The sequence below is a fragment of the Enhydra lutris genome, unplaced genomic scaffold (genome assembly GCF_002288905.1).
Source record: "Enhydra lutris kenyoni isolate GAN:26980312 unplaced genomic scaffold, ASM228890v2 scaffoldscaffold86, whole genome shotgun sequence".
Classification (NCBI taxonomy): domain Eukaryota; kingdom Metazoa; phylum Chordata; class Mammalia; order Carnivora; family Mustelidae; genus Enhydra; species Enhydra lutris.
Genome location: NW_019154170.1, coordinates 5,715,715 through 5,730,595, shown reverse-complemented (window position 1 = coordinate 5,730,595; position 14,881 = coordinate 5,715,715). Strand labels below are relative to the sequence as shown.

General features: G+C 64.3%; 1 protein-coding gene across 6 annotated transcripts; it reads left to right on the top strand.

Moving 5' to 3' along the window:
- The first annotated feature begins 4,040 nt into the window (after positions 1–4,040).
- LOC111161880 (cold inducible RNA binding protein) lies at positions 4,041–14,513 on the top strand. Of its 6 annotated transcripts, none has more exons than XM_022525934.1 (8): positions 9,118–9,940; positions 10,938–11,046; positions 11,121–11,227; positions 11,316–11,454; positions 11,549–11,630; positions 11,737–11,807; positions 14,085–14,215; positions 14,378–14,513. In XM_022525934.1, the coding sequence occupies exons 2-7, from the start codon at positions 10,944–10,946 to the stop codon at positions 14,087–14,089; spliced, it is 507 nt and encodes a 168-aa protein (XP_022381642.1). In that variant the 5' UTR covers positions 9,118–9,940; positions 10,938–10,943; the 3' UTR covers positions 14,090–14,215; positions 14,378–14,513. The 6 variants fall into 6 exon arrangements, with proteins under 6 accessions (XP_022381639.1, XP_022381636.1, XP_022381642.1 ...); XM_022525933.1 differs by having other exon boundaries at positions 12,216–14,215; XM_022525931.1 differs by lacking the exon at positions 9,118–9,940 and adding an exon at positions 4,041–9,110 and having other exon boundaries at positions 11,737–14,215.
- Positions 14,514–14,881: the final 368 nt, after the last annotated feature.

The following is a 14,881-nucleotide window of genomic DNA, read 5'->3' as shown; positions in this document are numbered from 1 at the left end:
TTTTCTGAGCCAATAGTGGTTGGGAGTCTCTTGAAAACTGGGAGAGAAATGGTTGGGGGACGGAGGAATCACCCCCAGCCCTCCTTCCTGGCCCAACCCGAGAGAGATGTGGCCTGTGGGCTGTGTCTGGAGGGCCCCCTGGCAGTCAGGAGAGGAGGGGGTGCTGAGCTGTGAAGCCCCAGTAGGGGTGACGCTGTGTAGCATTAACCCCCTGGGGGGGGGCTTCGCTGCTGGTCTAAATTGGACCCTCCCCACTTGTGCCCTTATCCCCAGATTCCCCTGGGGCAGAGGGACAAGCCCTCTACTGGGGCCATTTCAATGGGGGTGGAGTTTTTTTTCATTCACTTATTTTTTACTGATAATGGAGATGATCAGGCCCTGCCCCCTGCCCAAGTCTGGTCCTTGCCCTGCCTTTCTGTCCTCCAGACACCCCCACCCCCTGCCTGTTCCCTCCTTTCATCCTATTGTAGGTGAACCCCCCCCCCATTATGTGTTTAAAGTTAATGGTTTCAGATGTGAACATCATGTGTTAATTGTAGCTCTGTAAACTTTTTTGTGGGGGGGGGGGTAGGGAGGGGTCAGAGGGTAGGGGTCACTGATTTTTGTTTGTTTTCATTTTCCAAAAAAAAAAAGAAAAAGGAGAAAAAAGGAGTGGGTTTGTTTTTGAAGAACTGTGTTGGATACCTATTTAAATGTGTTCTGTTTTGTCGGGGTTTTTTTTTGTTTGTTTTGTTTTTTTAAACAATTTTTAAATAACACCTGTGCCTCCACGGGTCTGAGGGTGGAGGCCCCAGGCAGGAACCCAGGCAGCCCGTCCCTCTCTGCCCTCACCAGGGCTCCCCCAAGAAAGCATTACCCACCCTCAGGGGTCGGGCTGTGGGGTGTCCCGGCACCTTGCCTGAGTTTCCTGTATGAAAACAAAATTGGGAAAGATTAAACCTATACAAACACCGTGATTTCAAGTAATAAACAAGATGAAACGAGTGAATGTGCTGCCCACTTGGCGGGGGGGAGGGGTCTTGGCCATCACAGAGGGCGCTCCCAGGTACGACGGGTGGTCTTAAAGCCTGGGAGTGGCACGGCTGGCGGCTGTTTCCCCTGAAGAGGGGGCCCCCGGCGAGACCGACAGGTAGTGGCAGCTGGGGAGTGGGTGGGGCCTGATCCCAGAACGGTTCCCACGTTCCCTCCCCGGCTTGAGGTAAGGGCGGGCAGGAAGTTGCCCCAGCAGGAGAGGGAGGGGCCAGCCACTTCCCGGTACTCAAGGCCGGAAGTCCTGCAGGGTGTGGGCACGGGGCTGCCTGCTAACAGCACGCCATGGGTGGGGCCTCCGTTCCCGGCTCTGGGAAGTGGGCTGGGGACTGACCCCTGGGACTCTCACCAGGGCTACCTGACCACGCTCGTTGGGCCTCGATGTCCCCAGCCACTGACGGGGAGCCTGCTTCAAATGCTGGGCCAGGCAGGAGGTGCTGCCTGGCTGGAGCGCTGACCTGAGCCCTCTCCTGGGTACCGGGCCTCCTGGAGCTGTCTAGTGGAAATCAGAGGTTCCCCAGGGCCCGAGGCTTGTGTTCGAGGCCACTGGCCTGGCCGTCACAGCCCTGGGTGAACTCTCACCCCTCTGGCCTCACCCTGGCCTTGCATTCCAGCGCTCCCCATCCCTGATGGTCATGCCTCAGGCCTTTGTCCGGGCCATGCCCTACGCAGGAACACCCCTCTCCTGGGCGTCCTTGCTCTGCCTGGGGACTTCCTCAACTGGCATTTCCCAAAGGCTGGGCCAGGGGCAAGTCCACTGGGGTCCCCCTGTCATCCACTTTGGGGCTGGGCAGAGAGAGGACAGTACCAGCATCCTCACCTGTACTTCCTCAGTTCCCAAACCCTGCCAACTAGAAGTTACAACTAATTACAGTCCCATCTAATAGGCGAGAAAACTCCGAGCCCAGGGAGAAACAATCAGTCGCCCTAGAAGATTGGGATGTTTGTCAAACTGGTGACCACTCACTCCTGGGCAGATTTTGGGTGGCCCAAGTCCTTGCCCTCCCAGCTCCAGGGACCCCAGGGGTAAGGGACACAGGTGCTGTCCCAGGAGTGTCCTGGGAACATCTCCAGAAGGCCCTTCTGCCCGTCTCCCTGTCCAGTCACCTCCAAATCATCCCAAGCCCACAGCAGGAAGGTTGGGTGCCACATGTCAGGGTGATCCCTCCAGACCTTAGTCAACGGCCACAGGTTGGAGATGTGGGTGGGACACCTCAGGTGGAAACTTCCGCCCACGCAGCCCTGAGGGTCAGGGCTGAGGGCTGTACCCAGGTGACTCCGCAGGGCTGGGTTGGGGGTGTGGAAGGAGGTGTCAGCTGAGGCGCCCGCTGAATCACCGGCTGCTGCATCACAGGCTATGTGTGCGCGCGGCAGGGCGGGGGGCCTTGCCCTGCTGCCCAGGAACCCATCCCTCAGGGCGCTACCTGGAGCCCAGCTCGGGAGTCCAACGTTCGCGGCCCTGCCCTGGGGTCGTAAGGGAACTACACCCCGGTGGGGGTAGCGGGCCCTTGGCCTCCTTCCCCCTGGAAGGGCGCGCAGCGCACACAACTCGCCGCGGGGAGGTGCCGGGCCAAAGGGAGCTGCGGCCGGAGGGGCTGCAGGCTAGGCCACTCGAAAGTAAGGTAAACTGAGGCCCAGCGACGGCTGGGGCTGCGGAGATCGCAGGGGGCGGTGTCTGCCCTGCGCCGCCCCCTCCTCCCATTGAGGAAAAAGCTGAATGGGAGGGGGTGGCCCCCGGAAACCCGCAGGAATGGAATCGCGGTTTCCACGGCAACGCGCCGCGAATCGGGCCTGACGTCACCGCGGGGAGGGCGCCCCGGTCGCCCCCGTCCGCTCGTCGGGGAGGGGGGCTCGGGTCCGGCCCACTCATCCCCGGGGACGCCTCACTGGTGGCCCCGCCGTTCGTTCTTCCGCGCGCACCAATGGCAGCGTGGCGTCCGCGCCGGAGGGTGGGACCGCGCCCGAGCCAGCCGAGTGCGCAAGCGCGGCGCGGAGGCGGTTGGGGGGGCCCTCCCTGTGGTCGCGCGTCTGCAAACTTGGGGGCGGGAGGCGCGCCGAGGGTCTGACGGCTCCGCAGCGCCGGGACGGAAGAGGGGGCGTAGCGGAGGGCGCCGCACGTGGACCCCAGCACCAGCGCGCTCGCTCGCACCCCTCCTTCCACGTCCCGGCATTGTGTGCTGCCCCCTCCTCGGCTCGGCGGCGCGACCTCCGGATTGGGGGAGCACGCGGCCCCCGGGCGGGGGGGAGAGCACGCGGCCCCCGGGCGGGGGGGAGTGCCCCCGGCCTGAGGCTTTGCCAAAGGAATAGGAGTTTGCCAAGCGTTGGAAGAGGGAAGGGGTGCCCCTAGGTGGGAGACATCGTGTGCCACGACCCGGAGACGCGCAGGCAGGTGTACTGGTAACAGCTGCGAAGTGAGCTGGGGGAGAGGAAACAAACGGCGGGAGGAAAACGCCGAGGCGAGGACCCGAAGGGGGTGATTCCCCAAATCTGTGGCTGGGGATTGAGACGGGCCCCCGGGGAGGAGGGCCCAGAACATCCAAGTGGCCGGACGGCCGGGCCCGGGCCGGAGGAGCGCCGGGTGAAGCGCTGTCCGAAGGCGGCAGAGGTGGTCGGCAAGGGGCCGCGGGAGGCTAGCGGGAGCAAGTTTTGCTGTGATCAGGAGTCCCCTCGGAGAAGGTAGCGGTCGGTGGGAGCAGGAGCAGGCCCCGCCTGGTGGGGAACTTCGGGTCCAAGGGTAGCCCCCCGCTGGGCAGGCGCAAGACTCAGTCGCGGGTCGGGCGGGCCGTGTGCACTGGTGTGGCTGCCAAGCTGTGGAGTCTGGACTGGAGGCTTGGGTCCCGGGGGACACTGCTCCTGGTTGATGCGACCGCCGTGGGCAAGCAGGAGAAGGTCACTGGGGTCACTGCTTTCTGCTCCAGGCCAGAGTCCCCGGGGGGGGGGGGGGGGGGGGGGGGGGGTGGGGGGGGGTGCCCCGGGGGCCGGGCCGGGGGGCGGGGGGGGGGGGGGGCAAATGGATAATTGGGGTTGGCTCCACGGTTTTGAAATGCCAAAGGCTGGGGTCAGGGCCTGACTTGGGGAGGAGCCGGCCTCTGGCAAGGAGCCATGTGGGGAGACAGGAGTGAGCGGTATCCCGTTGGGGCCAGCTCCCGCAGCCCCAGCACCAGGCGGGTGCCCTGGGCACAGCCGCCCCCACCAGGCCCAGTGGGACCTGCCTGCCTCTCTAGGCGCCTGGGGAATGGGAGTTACCAAGCCACAGCCAAGGGTGCTGGGGCCCAACCCAGGAGTCTTGACTCCAGCCCCACCCACGGCTGCCCAGCCCTGGGAGGGCAGGGGACAGGCAGCTTCTGGTGTGACCCGGTGTGGGGGCGGGGCTGCTGTCACCTGGGGCCTTGCCCCTGTGACGGCCCTCCCTCCGGGTCCCTGTCCCTGGCTCGCCACCTCTCCTTCTCCCCTCTAGTTCTGCCCCCTATCTACTTCCTTTGCTGCCTCTCCTGCAGGCGGCGGGTTGTCCTCTCCTCTGTTGGCCTTCCTCAGGGTCTCCGTCTGTCTCTGTTGGTATCTGGGTCCCTGTCCCACCGGCTCCTCCCCCACTTCCGCCCCCTCTCCGGAGCGGGGAGCCCTCCATCACCCCCGGCACACATTCCAGCCTCCACCCCCGCCCGGCTGCCCTTCCCTGGAGCCAGCTGCTGCTGGAGGGAGTGGGCTAGGGATGGGTCAGAGGTTGGGGTGCCGGCAGGGGCTGTAGGGGGCACCCCCTCCTCCGGAATGTGGGCGGGGCTGCCCGCAGGCAGGGCGGGGGGGGCGGTCAGGGCTCTAGACAGCTGGCTGCGAGCAGACCGCCTGCGCCTCCCCCCCCAGACACTGCGCACGGCCCACCTCCCACACACGCCACCCCCCCAACCCGCCCCTCTCGCCCACGCTCTGAAGAAGTGCACCCTCCAACAGTTAGGGGCCCGATACGGATTCCCACCTGAGTGCCAGGCTCCTGGCTCTGCAGTACACAGGCCCGCCCCCACACACACACTGCCCCACTCACACTTTGATGCCACCACAAAGTCCCTCGACGCTATGATTTTCAAAACAATGCCCCCCCCCTTCTCACCCTGGACCAAGACCTCCCTTAAGAAAACCGCAGAATTGAAAGTCACACCCGGCAGGGCAGGCACTCAGAGCCTCAGAGACTTGTCACCCACAACAGCACCCTCCCAGAACACGGCCCATTGCTCCAGCCACACACTCCGGCCCACCATACCCTCCGTGGCTATAGGCCTGCCAGAGAAGCAGAGAGCTGCTTATCTGGGTTGGGGACAGGTGGGGTGTGTGCCCTCACTCACTCCATCCCTGGTGGGACCTGGAAGAAGGGGCATGAGCATCAGACCATTTCCCGTGTGCCTGCGACAGAAGAAAGGGCAGAGAACCCCAAGTGCCTCCTGGGGGGCTCTTGTCCCCATTCAGCCTCACTGACCCCAGGAATCCCTGCTGCTGCACCCACGTCTCAGATGGGCAACTGAGGCCCTGAGAGGGGCCTGGCCACACCAGCCTGCCCAGCAGGGCACCCGGCCCTCACTGACCTTCAAGGAAAAGCAAGACAGCTGTGGGACACCAGCACTTGTGCGGCGGATGCTTGGGGCAGCCCAGGCCACACGGACACAACTGTCTTCCCTGAGCCCCTGGCGACTGCCACAGGAGGGGGCCACTATGTCTCCCTCCGGCCACTCCAGTGTTGCCGTGGAGCCACAAGCCCCGGGAAGGGGTCCTTCTGCCCCTCCTTGTACCCATAGGGAGGCTGTGTGTGGGTGCCATCTTGAGTGTGGGGCTAAGGTCAAGTGAGTGGATAGGACACTTGTGGGGGACAGCTCCTCCTACCCGCCAGGGGTCGGGAGGTGTGAACCTCAGCCCCTCCCCAGCCTCAAAATCCAGCGGGCTGTGGCCCTGGCCCCCACCAAGGCAAGCCTCAGGGTTTTCGTGAGCACACAGAGGGGGTCTTTGTGCTCAAGGTCTGGCGTTTCTCAGACATCTGGCACATGTTTGATGTACTTGTGTGTTTGTCCACCACACACGTGCCTCCGGGATCCTCTGCAGAAAGGACAGGGTCACCGTCTGGGCCTCTGGGGCATCTGGAGTACAAAAAAGAGCAAACGTGCAAACCCGAGGGCCGGGAGTGTGACATCCAGAGGCCTTGCCCTCACACTGGTGGGCCGGCGTGTCTCTGTGGCCCCTCTAGGCCCCACCCCACAGTCTGTGCTCATGGCCACAAACCATCCAGTGCCCGGCCCTTGCAACTCGGGTGGGAGCCAGGGTGGGAGCAGGATGGTGCCAGCCTCGTGTTCCTGGGCCTTCACTCACAGGGGGCTCCACTGGGTGCCTCTGCCCATCCCCTGTCCTGCACATTCTCCACTGCGGAGACCCCTTCCTAGGAACAGGAGGGAAACTGACGCCAGGGGCAGCCCCTTCTAGCGCTTCAGGGTGGCAAAGAGCTGAGCTTCCTGTGTTCACGGTCAGCAGCCACCTGGGGCCTCAGAGACAGGGGAGGGTCCACACCTCCTGCAGGTAGGAGCCAGAGCCGGGTGGAGGGGGGGGGGACAGTTTGACTCTGCCGGGCTTCTGGCCTCCTGCAGCCGTCCTCTGCCCTGCAAGACCCTGGCCACTGCTGACACAAAGCACAACGGCCCACCCCAGGGGCAAGAGTCACGCCTCCAACCACGGGGGTGCCCACCTCTCTGTGAGGCCTGCCCGGGAGTCACACACACGCAGGCCTGTCCGTGACTGGTCCCACATCCGTGTCCCTTATGCACACGCTCTGGAGTCCATGTACGCCCCCGTCGTGTCTTGCGCACGGAGCACTGTCCACACACTTCCATACCTGGGCACACACAGCCCCACTTTTGCATCCACGCAGGCACGGTGCCCTGCCATCCTGTCTGTTTACCCACGACTCCCAGCTCACCGGCACACATGTGCACCACACCTGGCAACGCGCGCACTCATCCAGTCTCCACTTCCCCCACCCTGGCTCTGGGCCCTGCGGGTTTGGGCCAGGCGGGCCAGCGAGTCTCTGCCAGGACGGTCCCATTTGTGCGCCCCCGCCGGGAGGCCGCCAGGTGCACTGTCCCGGCCCCCGCCTGGTCGACCGGGAGGGGGCGATAATTACGCGGCCCGAGGGTCGTCCTCCCCCCACCCCCCACGCGCCTTTCATCCCGGCCAACGCCCGTCCGGGACCCAGACGCTCATTACCGCCTCCCGCCCGGTCATTAGCCAGGGTCGGGGGAGGACCCGGCGTCCCGAGGCCCGGCCGGGCAGGAAGGCGGAGGGGGCGCCGCGGGAACGAGATAGACCCGCCCTCGTCTCCATGGCGACGTCCGCGGGTGGGGAGTCCAGGCGGGGAGCGGCTGGACCGCGGTGGGAGAAGTGGTCCCCGAGGCGGGCGCCCCCTCCGCAGAGGGGCGATTTGTAGACGCGCCGACGGGGACCTCCCGGCCTAATCCCCGTCCCGTCGGGCAGGCGGCGAGCACCGCGCGTCCAGGCCGCGAATAGCAGCCTCTCCCCTGCCCGCGGCTATTTTGAGACCCATCCTCCCAGCGTGCTGGCAGAGGCGCGGGGTCAGGCCTTTGGGCGGAACGAAGACCTCGTCCCACGCTGGAGCACGCGGCGGGACCCGGAGCCCCTGGCTGGGGTGACAGCGAGGCCGCAGCGCCGCCTCGTGTCCGTGGGGAGAGCGTGGCGCAGCGGTCGCTACAGCGAGGAAGGTGTGAGAGCCGCCCCCCACCCACGGAAAAGCAGATGCAGGAAACCACAGGGATGCAGGCGGGGACGGAGACAGGCCGCACACCTGAGACGCCAGCACGCAGTCCCCGCACAATGCCCAGAGCGGGCAGAGTTGGCCACAGGTGTCCCCAGGCATGGGTCCTTTCTGAGATGGGAACCCAGGACAGTCATGGGTATACATGGAGATGCAGCAACAGGCTTGTAGTAAATGTTTAATAACCGCGTGCTGGTGGAAGGAAGGAATGAATGAACAGAGCGCTTCACAAAACCAGGGGAAGGCAGACTCAGAACCGCGGAGCCTTGGGGGCGGGGCCTAGGCCAGGGAATGATTCTGGGCCACCAAGGCTGCGGGGACACCAGGTCTGGGCTGGAGCCAGGAGCCCCTGACCTGACTTTGCTAGGGGAGCCCACCAAAAAGGGTGGCAGGCAAGTGTTCCCGAGCTGGGCTGACCTGGCCCCAGCCCACCAGCCCCCCCCCTCCACGCCGGCTGGGAGGCGGAGGGAGCTGAGAGCTGGCGTCTCTTTTTGCTCCTTTTAATAACCACCCTGCGTGAGAGGCTGACGCAGCAGCGGGCTGCCTCTGACGGGGAGGGCTGTGGCACCAGGCAGCGACGTGTGTGTGGGGGGGGGGGTGGCAATGAGTCAGGAGTTTCTCTGCAGGAGGGGGCTCCTAAATGGGGGAGGGGTCCCAGTGATCTTGTTACGGGAGACCATGTCCTTGCCTGTGTGCCTTACTTGGTCAGCTAGGCCCGCCTGAGGGTGTCAGCAAGTCTGAGGGGGCCTGGAGCGGGGCTGGAACTTCTCTGTGGTGGGCAACAAAGCGGGGGGGGGGTCCTCTGTTCCCAAGTACTCCAACTCCTCTGCATGGCGTCTACCCTCTGAAGACTGTCCAGAGCAGGGCGTGGGCAGGCAGGGTTCTGCACTAGTTTTTTCCATCCCGTGGAGGCGTCCAGGGTCACCAGAGACAACACAAGCCAAAGCCTGCACGGGGGCAAATGGTGGCCACACAGGGGCTCCCATAAAGTGGCCTTGGGACTCTCCGAGAGCAATCTTGCAGGTGAGGGTTCCTGCAAAGCTTGTTCTTCTGATAGCAGAGGTCTCGGAACCCCCAGACAGGAGAGGAAGAGAGCATTGCTCACCCCACCACCGATGATGAGTCTGTTCATGTGCGGGCAGGAAGCCGGAACGCATGCTGGAGGGGAGCCCAAGGGTTGAGACCAATGTTGGGTGCAGGGCTGGCCCCAGTGATGGGCTGGGTGCCCAGGAGGGGGTCAGCCAGCCCTCCGGAGCTGCAATGCACAGAGGCGTCTGTCTAGGTGAGTGTGGGGGTGTGGGCACAGCACCAAGCAGATGTCAGGATTGGGGTGGAAGGAGGTGTGGGTGCTGGTGGAGATTTGTAGGCAAAGCAGGTTGCCTGCGATTGGGGCGCCCCAAAATTGCGAAGTAGGAGGAAATGGGAGCTTGGTGAGTATTGGGATCCACACACGTGGGGTTGTCTCAGTCTTGGGGTTTGGGGTGGCGTAGGGGCCCATTCCATGAAGTAGTGGGGTCCCGGGAGTACCAGAGTATCCGGTTATTTGGCGTGGATATCAGAATGATGTCAGGGTTCAGGTGGACTGACAGTTGGGGCTCCGGTGGGGATAGGGACTTGGCCAAGGCTGCATTGGCGGCGACTGCCGAGGCAGAGCGCAAGTCTGAGTTCGAGCCACACCAAGAGATGCCCGGGAGGTTTGGGGCCTTGGCCTCCAGAGACCCCTTTGTTCCCGACCACAGACCGGGAGGTGGGGTGGGGGCGGGCATGCGGTTGTGGGTCAGCTCCGCCCCGCCGCGCGCCGGGCCCGCCTCCGGGTCGCGGGCGGGGGACTGCGGGCGAGGCGCGTCCTCGCCAATTATCGCGCCCGGAACCCGCGCGCACGGGAGTGGGGAGGAGCCGGGACAAGCCCAGCCCCTGCCTCATGAATATGAGATGTTGCTGCAGCTGATGAGCCCTCGGATTGGCTGGCGCGGGGCAGGGGGGGGCGGGGACCCGCGGCGGCGTACTTAAGGCCGGGCGCTCGGCGCCCCCCCCTCAGTCGCGCGTTAGGAGGCTTGGCTCGTTGTGCTGCGCCCTGTTCCCGCCTGCGTCAGGGACCTTCCCGACTCAGTGGTGAGGGCCCTGGCGGCACCGACTCCGCGGGCCCGGGGCGGCAAGCGGCTTGCGGCCGGCCGGAGGAGGCGGGACGGCGGCGGCACGCCCCTGGGCGGGGGCGGCGCCGGGGCGGGCCCGGGGTGGAGTCCGCCCCGCCGGCGGCGATGGGCAGCGGGACACCGGGCCAAACTGTGGCCGGAGAGCGTCCTTCCCTCGGGCCCGGCTCTCCGCGAGCGGGACGCCACCGCAAAATGGCGGCCGCGAGCGCGAGGCTGCACCCAGCGAAATGGCGGGAGTGCCGGGTCCCCGGATGGAGTGGCGCAGGGCGTGCGCGGGGCGCATGCGCGCGGCGGTGGGCGGGGCCACGCTGCGTGGCCCGGGCCGCCGCTCCCGGTTTCCCGTTGGAGTCGCGCGGGGGCCGCGTAGGCCCGTCGCCCTCCCAGTTCCCCAAACTAGGGTCCGAGAGACGCGGCCCGCCGCGCGTTCTGGCCGGTGTTTTCGGCGGTGCTCGGCGGGGTTTCTCCCAGCCGGGAAAGAGTCGGCCCAAGCGGGCCGCAGCCCCACACGTCAGGCTCCACGTGGGAGGCCCCCGCCCCCGCGCCCAGTGCCCAGCCCCCCGGTTCCCGCCCTCACGGGGCCCCGCAGTGGACCAAGCACGTTGCCCTTCCCCACCTCATGGTCCTGCTCACGGAGGGGAAGCCCGGGCTGCGCGCAGCCGCTCACGATGGAGGCCGACGCCCCCCTGAGGTGTCCCACCGTAGCCGTCCCTGGGGCCCTCGGCCTGGACAGCCCGGGCGGCCGGGATGCAGCGCCGGCCCGCGGGGATCTCGCAGCCCGGGGCGGGGGGCGCAGAGCAGGTGCGGGGTCCCCGTGAACCCAGCGGTCCCGGCGTGCACCGGAGGCGGGCGCGGAGGGTCGCGGCGTTCATCCCACACGCCACGGGCCTTTGCGCGAAGTGGGCTGGCGGTCCCTGACGCCCCCGGCGGCCCCGGGGTCTCAACCGCGTTTGCCGCAGGCCGCCATGGCATCGGACGAAGGCAAGCTTTTCGTCGGCGGGCTCAGCTTCGACACCAACGAGCAGTCGCTGGAGCAGGTCTTCTCCAAGTACGGGCAGATCTCCGAAGGTGAGGCGGGCGCCGGGGGCCGGGCGGGGCCGCCGGGGAGGGCTGAATGCAGACCCCGCGTCTCTCCCGGACAGTGGTGGTCGTGAAAGACCGGGAGACCCAGCGGTCGCGAGGGTTTGGTTTTGTCACCTTCGAGAACATCGACGACGCCAAGGACGCCATGATGGCCATGAACGGGAAGGTGAGGGAGGCTGTCCCCCGGGGTGCGGGTCGCGGTGTGCAGAGTGGGCGGCGAGGGTAGAGGCTGACCGCGCCGTCTCCGCTTCCAGTCCGTGGACGGGAGGCAGATCCGGGTAGACCAGGCCGGCAAGTCGTCCGACAACCGGTCCCGTGGGTACCGAGGTGGCTCCGCGGGGGGCCGGGGCTTCTTCCGAGGGGGCCGAGGCCGGGGCCGCGGGTTCTCCAGAGGTGAGTGCTGCCTGCTCAGGGCCTTGTCCCCAGGAGCCTGGTGGGCCGGTGCTGGTAGGCGGTGGGCTGACCGCTTCCTTGTCCCTGGCTGCAGGAGGAGGGGACCGAGGCTACGGGGGGAGCCGGTTTGAGTCCAGGAGCGGGGGCTATGGAGGCTCCAGAGACTACTACAGCAGGTGGTGGCTGAGGTCCTGCCCCGGGGGTGTGCGAGGCTGCCCTCTGGACACTGGCGCAGGGCGGGCAGGCGGGTGGCGTGCATGGCCTGAGGTGTCTTTTTTTCAGCCGGAGTCAAGGTGGCGGCTATGGTGATCGGAGCTCCGGCGGGTCCTACAGAGACAGCTACGACAGTTACGGTAAGTCCCGCTCCGAGGGCACCACGCTGCGGGGCCTGCGGTGGGAGCTCAGTAAGCCTTGGCGCCCTGTGCAGGCGACACTCAGACTCTGCCACTGTCCTTGCCCGTAAGGGACAAGGCTGCTCTCTGGGTCTCCGTGCCAGCCGCCGTCTCTGCTGCGAAACGTAAAGGCAAAACCAGACTGACTGAGGAGGAAAGGGAGAGTGAGGGCCCCCCCACCCCGAGTGGGCAGCATCTGTGCATGTGCGGCCGCCCCGCCCTGCCGCCCTGCACTCAGCCGTGGGGGGGTTGGTGCCTCCCGAGGCGCTGGGCGCTGGGCTGAGCCCTCCAGGTCCGACCCGGGAGTGGAATGCTGCACCTTGTCGCGCGCTTCAGTGCTTTTACACTGTACCTGCTTCTTGTTCTCAGCTACACACAACGAGTAAAAATCCTTCCTGCTCAAGATCGTCCTTCCAATGGCTGTATATTTAAAGATTTTGGGAGCTTCGCTGAATCGTTGATGTGTAGTGAACACACCTCCTTGTACCCCACTTTTGTAGTCTTCTCGGTTCTGATCTTGTCAAACACAGCCTGACTGCTTCTGACCCCCAGATGGCCTCATTGCTAGACCTTTCTTTTTAAGGAAGCGCTGTTCGTTTTTAAGGGTTTTAAAAACGTTTTGAAAAGCACTTCAGATTTTCCTTTGTCGTTTCTACCAGGAGCCATAAGTTTTTTAGGAAATCACTGGGGGTTGTGTTGCCGTTTTTGTTCCTCTTTTTAGCGGGGTCAGGCCCCCGACGTTGGGCGCCCCGGTCTCTTCTCTTAAGATTGAACGGACTCTGAATCCGCTTTTTGTCGGAAGCTGAGCACGCTGTGGCTTTTTCCAACTCTGTGTAACGTTTCTGAGTGTCGCATGGTCGGACCCGTCCTGCGGCAGCCACAGAGGCGCTCCGGCTGCCCTGGGCCTGGCGTGAACGGCCCTTCTGTGCTATGTATGACCCAGTAGATCGCAGACGTCCCTCGAGAGGTTCTTGAAAATGTTTATTTATATTGTCCTTTTTTACTGGAAGACGTATGCATATCTTATTGATGTTGTATTTGAAGTGGTTAAGGAACTCTTGTACGCAGTTTTCTTTGGCTTCACGAAGCCGATTAAAAGACCGTCTGAAATGAACCTTGCTCTGACAATTTCCCTTTCATTGCACAACACACTCCCTGCTCCGGGTCGAGGCAGTTGGATCGGAGCGGGGAGCAGTTTGAGGAGGAGGTCTGCCAGTCCTGCCCGAGGCCCCTGGAGCGCTAGACAGGGAGGGCCAGACGGACAGATGCTTGCCGGGCCCCGTGGGACGCGGACTGCCTTTGGTCCCGGTGTAGGCAAGGAGGCGGGTGACGGGGAGAGCAGTTTAGCAGGGCCGGTGGACACTCGGGCACGTGACGCCGACCCAGACCGCCTTAGTCCAGAGGCAGGCCAGAGAGCGGGCAGCAGGCAGCGTCCCTGGGCGACCGCAGACTGACCGGCTCGTTAGCTAGCCCTGCTGTTGCTTTACAAGTTCTGAGCTTTCACCGCTAGCCTATGGAAGCTGCAGCCCCTCGGAGGACAGAAGTGTTGTGCGCCCAACAGAACCCTCTGAGACGCAAGCTGCTCCCTTGGCTAGCTCATATGTGGAAGTAGCCCTGTAATTCGAGGTAACTCCTTTTGCTCGTGTCCGCATCCCTCCTTGTCGAGAGCTCGTTTGAAAGTAAAGTCATGTACCTGGGGAATGGTCCTTTGACGGTTTTTCCTTTTCCTTTTTTTTTTTTTTCCTTTTTTTTTTTTAATCAAGCTAGCACTAGAGTCAGACCTTGGCCATTGACCCTTCCCCGCCTGCGGCCAGGCAGTCACGCCTCAGGAATAGGTTCGATCCATAGGCAGGATTGGAGGCCACCGAACGCCCTGGTTTTTGGAATTTTTGTTCATCAATGGACCGTCTTTTCCAGACCTCCTTACTCAGGCTCCTAACTAGCTTTCTCTGATGTCTGTTGCCGCCACGAGTTTTTCCCAGAGCCCACGCTCTTCTCTAAGCAGCTCCGTCCCCGTTGGGTAGCTGGCTCTGCTGAGGGGTGGAACGTGGCCTGGCCCATCGGAAAGGCGCAGGCCCATCCTGGGCACGCCAGCCTGTGACCGGGCCGCTTCCGGGATGCCCCCGATGACTAGGTTGAGACCCTCCTAGGAGCTGTGGATGGTTTCGGGGGAAGGGAGACGGGGCAAATGCGAGCCGTAGTGGGGACACTGGGCGTAACGCTTCTTTGCTTTGGCAGGTTGAAAGGAAGCCAGTATGACTTGGAAGGGTGGCCAGAGAGCAGCGATGACCTGGGGTCAATGTCCCAGGAGGGCCGTCACCTGGAAGCAAGAGCCAGAGGCACGGCTGCTTACCTCCGACCATGTACCTGTAAGTGCTCTTCTGGGGTGGGCGAGTGAGGCCCCTTGGCCCTGGTTGTGCCCGGCCCATCCAGTGGGTTCTCCTCTCCTGAGCTGCCCCACTGTGACCCCAGCCGGAGGTTGGGCTTCCCACTGGATCCCTCCTTATCCCCCCCTGCTTCTTGTTTTCCAGCAGGTGCATCCCTGGGGAGGCTGAGGGGCTGGGTTCACGTGGCCGGGAGGACCAGCCCTGTGCCAGTACTCTCCCTCGACGGGAGCGGGACCTGGACGTTGGATTTGAATAAAGGCCTGGTGTGTCCACACGGAAATCTGAGTTTGGCTTGGGGGCGTGGCCGCAGAGCCCGGCGTGGAGAGGGACTTGGAGTCCGCCAGAGAAACCATCTCCTGGCCTTTGTTCAGGGCCCAAGCTGAGCCCAAGCAGGAGCGACCACCTAGTCACTCGGTCGTCTCCTTGCGCGGTTCTCGTGGGTTTAGAGGGGCAGCAGTCAGGGTGCGAGGTGGTGGTGGTCCCCAGCCCCCCTCATCTGAGGCAGGCCCGCTCTCGCGGGGTCTTGGTATAGTGACCCCCAGAGCCTCCCATTTTGAGTTGCCTGCAGGGCAGAGCTTGCTTCCCGGGCTGGTTGCCTCCTGCCCCCGTCTTGGGGTGCAGAGCCCTGGGGCTGACCCTTGGTGGCGC

What these genes read in the sequence shown, in the direction of transcription:
- LOC111161880 (XM_022525928.1), top strand. Translation starts at nt 4,132, where the DNA reads ATGTGGGGAGACAGGAGTGAGCGGTATCCCGTTGGGGCCAGCTCCCGC.